The sequence below is a fragment of the Hakea prostrata genome, chromosome 1 (assembly GCF_041222555.1).
Source record: "Hakea prostrata isolate BN-2017 chromosome 1, UWA_Hpros_2, whole genome shotgun sequence".
NCBI classification, from domain to species: Eukaryota; Viridiplantae; Streptophyta; class Magnoliopsida; order Proteales; family Proteaceae; genus Hakea; species Hakea prostrata.
This window is the reverse complement of record NC_142600.1, coordinates 35,047,090-35,049,367: the sequence shown is the minus strand read 5'-3', so window position 1 is coordinate 35,049,367 and position 2,278 is coordinate 35,047,090. Positions and strand designations below refer to the sequence as shown.

The following is a 2,278-nucleotide window of genomic DNA, read 5'->3' as shown; positions in this document are numbered from 1 at the left end:
CCATCCCCGGATATCAATTCAAAATCTGACCTTCATCCCTGGATCCGCATCATAAAAATAAGATCACCCCCAATTTTCCAGTTAGTTTTTGCTTCATCTTTCGGTATAAGGATTCAGGACTTGGCTCAGAAGGTCGGTCTGTTCTAGAATTGAAACATTTCCGCTGGAAAGAAATTGAGCCTGTCAAGTAAAATGTAATCCGAGTGTTGGATTTTCTCTAAGAGGAGTTGGGTTTATCTTCTATAGATCCGATCGTCTTACTCGTAAGTATTTTGACAACCTTCCATGAACAATTTGTGGATGAACCAACCTTGTAACCAAATCTAACCTCTTGCATTACCCATGACTGAGCGGACTACCTGCAGATACTTAAATACTAGGTCAGAGATGGGCCAACCTGAGGAGTCCGGATCATCTACCCGTCTGGTCGGGAGTGCACTCTGTGCTCCCAAACGGCTTTATTGACCACACAGTACGGTGGGGCCCACAGGTGAAGATAGTGAGAATTTTTTTTAAAAATTATTTATTATTTTTTACCTGTGGGCTCCACCGGATACTAACAGGAGGATCAACCATCAATTCTAAAGCCTAAATGAGATTGACTGTAGAGGTGTCAATTTTACTATGGAACTGAATCGGCCTACGGCTAATTGGATGGGGTAACAAGTTGCGGTCCAACCCGTTAGTGGCCGGTAAGCCCGAACCGAACCATAACACCCAAATCATTATAATCTGATAATTGCCTAGGGTTTCAAGTTTTTACATTTAGTCTTATCTTTTGAAAAACTATGGGAGTTAACATCAATATTAGGATGCATTTTTTCCTCTCTACTGAGAGTGTTTTTCCCTCCTCGCACCTAGGCGAGTGATCTTCATTTTCCTTGTGTTATTTCCACTGTTTCCTCCTGAGTTCTCTAATGGCCTCTACTTCGAAAGGCCCTATCCTCCAGCCAGATGCACATCCTAAAACGTTTCTTCTGGACGAAGAGGATGATGATAGTCCACTCCTCTCTCCAAGTAATACTCTGGTCGGCAAGATCCTGGATGGTAAGAGGTTCAGAACTCAAGCACTCACCGAAGGATTGCTAAAGGCCTGGAATACAGTCGCTAAAGTAGAGGTAATTCCTTTCTCTGAAACAATATTTATGTTTCACTTTGAACATGAATTAGATTTGAAGAATGTTTTAAATGAAAGTCCATGGACTGTGGCGAGTAATCTCATGATGCTTGAGACATGGAACTCGGAACACAAATGGGAGTTCAATACATGTGACATATGGGTGCAAATACATGATATGCCCCAAGAATTGGCGAAGGCTAGTATTGCTCTTAAACTAGCTCAGATGTTGGGCAAGCCAAAAAAGGCAATGGTCATCTCGGGTGTCCAGTTTGGCGAACAACTCCGTTACCTCAGAGTTCGTACTATCATCAACATCCATCATCAGCTGCAACGATGCTTAACTGTCCAACGTAAAAATGGAGATAGTTTGCAGGTGAAGCTTAAATATGAAAGGCTTCCTCTCGTGTGTGAATACTGTGGAGTAATTGGTCATGAAAGCACTCGCTGTTACAAGCTTTTCGAAGCCCAGACAGACCATCAAAAGCATCATGGATGTGATACTTTCGAATTTTGTGAGGACTTTGAAGTTTGAACACATCTTGTTCGGAGACCAAATTCGAGGCATTCCCCCTTCTCCTCGTCTTCTGGAAGCAGCGATCAAGACTACTCAGGTTTTTGAGCTCGGAGAAGAAACGCCCCCTTCACGCCCGCCTGCAGAAGCTGCTCTCCCTGCCAACACAGAGCACGCCCCTCTGGCTACACCCTCGCAGCACCTACCCCCTGCACATAACGACTTTCAATTGGTCCCCACACTGTCAACAGCCTCATGTCAGGAAATATCCCGACCACACCTGCTTTACAACCAACTCCACTGCCACCATACCCTTACATCTCATCGCCCTACCTCCCCCCACATTTTACAGGTTTACCCTCATTTTCAAATCCCGAATTGCCTTGTCACCTATACCCACAGGGGCATTTGGGCCAACACTATAATCCACAGGCTAATTCCCAACAACCCCCTTTAATGCCTCCACTCACATATTGGCATTATCAGATGCTAAATCTTTTACCTCACCTCTCAGGGGTGTCGATTAATCAGCTCTCACAACCCCTACCCATCCAACAAATAGGCCCCCAGGACCATGCACTTAACACTTTTCCCAACACAAGTGTAAACTTTCCCTCCCACCCATCTATCAGGGCCCCAACCTATCA

General features: G+C 44.7%; 1 protein-coding gene across 1 annotated transcript; it reads left to right on the top strand.

The window, feature by feature from the left end:
• The first annotated feature begins 917 nt into the window (after window positions 1-917).
• LOC149028839 (uncharacterized) lies at window positions 918-1,652 on the top strand. The gene has a single exon (XM_089164765.1). The coding sequence runs from the start codon at window positions 918-920 to the stop codon at window positions 1,650-1,652; it is 735 nt and encodes a 244-aa protein (XP_089020891.1).
• The last annotated feature ends 626 nt before the right edge of the window (window positions 1,653-2,278 follow it).

Excerpts from the sequence above, each read along its gene's own strand:
- LOC149028839 (XM_089164765.1), top strand. The coding sequence starts at position 918 with ATGGCCTCTACTTCGAAAGGCCCTATCCTCCAGCCAGATGCACATCCT.